The sequence below is a fragment of the Spinacia oleracea genome, chromosome 6, assembly GCF_020520425.1.
Source record: "Spinacia oleracea cultivar Varoflay chromosome 6, BTI_SOV_V1, whole genome shotgun sequence".
NCBI lineage: Eukaryota > Viridiplantae > Streptophyta > Magnoliopsida > Caryophyllales > Amaranthaceae > Spinacia > Spinacia oleracea.
The window spans coordinates 138,671,608-138,674,070 of record NC_079492.1 but is presented as its reverse complement, the minus strand read 5'-3'; the positions used below and the strand labels follow the sequence as shown (position 1 = coordinate 138,674,070).

General features: G+C 45.7%; 1 protein-coding gene across 1 annotated transcript; it reads right to left on the bottom strand.

Moving 5' to 3' along the window:
- Positions 1 to 403: 403 nt before the first annotated feature.
- LOC130463651 (uncharacterized) lies at positions 404 to 2,219 on the bottom strand. The gene is made up of 2 exons (XM_056832847.1): positions 1,088 to 2,219; positions 404 to 800 (listed from the first exon to the last, which is right to left on the bottom strand). Exons 1-2 carry the CDS (start codon positions 2,217 to 2,219, stop codon positions 766 to 768), a joined length of 1,167 nt encoding a protein of 388 aa, XP_056688825.1. The 3' UTR covers positions 404 to 765.
- Between the last annotated feature and the right edge of the window lie 244 nt (positions 2,220 to 2,463).

Genomic DNA, 2,463 nt, shown 5'->3' with positions numbered 1-2,463 from the left:
TTATACGCATAACACAGACACCCAAATACCCGAATAGACACATACGATGGTGGTTTTTCAAATAACATCTCATAAGGGGTTTTATTGTCAAGGACCGGTGTAGGTGTACGATTGATCAAGTGACAAGCAGGCAGAATACATTCCCCCCAAAATTTTATAGGAAGATTCCCTTGAAACCGTAACGCTCTCCCAACATTCAAAATATGTTGGTGCTTCCTCTCGACTCTCCCATTCTGTTGAGGTGTCCCAACACATGACGACTCAAACAAGATCCCATTTTTAAAGAAATAACCTTGCAAACAATTAAACTCAGTACCATTGTCACTGCGAACAACTCTCAGGGATCGATTAAACTGACATTTAATCATGGCAACAAAATTAAGAAACGACAATTCAACTTCCATTTTATTGCACAATAAATAAATCCACACACCCCTAGAATAATCATCCACAATGGTAAGAAAATACTTCGCCCCACTCGACGAGGGTGTTTTGTAAGGCCCCCATAAATCAAGATGAACAAGGTCGAATGGGCGACTTGCACGACTATCACTATTTGGAAAACTCTCCCTACATTGTTTCGCCCGTGGGCATACATCACAAATGTTTTTATTCTTCCTAATCTTATAACTCACAGGAGGAAGTAACTGCAACACTTTTTCCGACGGATGCCCCATACGTTGGTGCCACAAGTCGACCACACACTCCACTGCTAGCACACGAACCCTTGGAGCCCCACGGAAAAAATATAGTCCTTCCTGTCGATCACCCACGCCAATCACCATCCTCGTCGAGCGGTCCTGAAGAACACACATTTTGTTAGTAAATTGAGCAGCACAATGTAATTCGTCATTTAATTGAGTTACAGAAATTAAATTGCAGTTCAATTTAGGCACAAATAGAACGTTATCGAGCACGAAACCATCCTCCAAGACCACCGAACCATATTGATTTGAATTTGCAGGCTGACCATCTGGTAACACAACCCGTTGATTACTCGATGTTTTGATATTTCTCAGAATTGAAATATCACCAGTCACATGACGTGAGGCCCCACTGTCAACAATCCATCGTAAATCAAGATTACCTTGCAACTTGTTTGGTGGTCGTGATAAGATGTCAACAATTTGCTGGACTTGCTCCTTCGTCACACCAACAAGCTCATGATTGGTTGTCGTCACTGCTCCCTGCGATCCGCCTCCACTCGTCACAGTGGTTGTCGCCCCTCCTGTGGTATTACTCACGGCATTGGCGCGAGCGACACCACTGGTCGACGACGCTGCCCCACGAGCTCCTCTGCCTCCTCTAATCGACGTCCTGCCTCCTCGACCAGGCCCTCTACCACCTCGTTTCTTCTCATCCCACCATTCGGGAAAACCAATCAGCTGATAACAAGTTTCTTCCTCATGACCCTCACGATTGCAATGACCACAAAATCTGTCACTCGCATCTCCCGACCTCGACCGACCCTTAGTCTCGACCTTGAACGCCATGACACTCTCCTTACCTCTCGTTGCCTTGGCGCGCATGGTCTCGGTATTCATAACCGTCTGGTATGCCTCGTCGAGGCCTGGCAACGGCGATCTTGCTAACAGTTGTGCACGAATGGCTTCATAGTGATCGTCTAGGCCAATTAAGAAATAGTGCAGACGATCTTCATCATGAATGTCCCCCACCTGCTTCGCTATGTTGCACGTGCAACCCGCACATATACACCTTGGAACTCGTGCATACTGTACGTACTCCTTCCATACCTTCGACAAGCGGCCATAGTACTCCATGACGCCCTCAGACGTGCCCTGCTTGCAGCCACTCAGAGCCATCTTAATATGGCAGACCCTAGTGCCCGACACGACGCAGTACCGCGTCCTCAAATGACACCACAACTCGTGAGCAATATCAAAATCTTCCAGATTCGAACGCAAACTCTCGTCTATGGTGTTTGTGATCCAAGACACCACCATCGAATTGACCGCAATCCAATGTTTCATCTTCGTTGCGTCCGTAATGGGTTCCTTCACAGAACCATCAAGAAATCCAAATTTGAATTTTGAAATCATCGAGCGACGAACGGCTTTGGCCCATTCATCGTAGTTCGATGCTCCTCTTAGTTTCACAGGGGTGATAACAATACCGGGACCGTCGCCTGACCCGAGATAGTAGTCTAGGTCGACGGCGGCGGCGATGACCTTTGGTGGTGCCTCCTCATCGGAACTCATGGTGATACTTAAGGAATTGTTAACTCCTAATCTCGATACTCAACAAGCGAAGAAATTCATTGTTCTCAATACTCGGCTACACTCTCTCAAATTATTGCGGAAAAAAAAATCTAGGATTTTTAACCTAGGCTCATGATACCATGTCAAATATTGTGTAATCTCGTATCATTCTCATTAATCACACACGTATATATAGTACAATTCAGTTACCTAAACCCTAGGTACACATTAGGTAACATACCAT

What these genes read in the sequence shown, in the direction of transcription:
- LOC130463651 (XM_056832847.1), bottom strand. Translation starts at nt 2,219, where the DNA reads ATGAGTTCCGATGAGGAGGCACCACCAAAGGTCATCGCCGCCGCCGTC. An exon ending in ACCACCAAACAAGTTGCAAG is followed by an intron (nt 801 to 1,087) that starts GTAATCTTGATT and finishes TGTGTTCTTCAG; the next exon opens with GACCGCTCGACGAGGATGGT.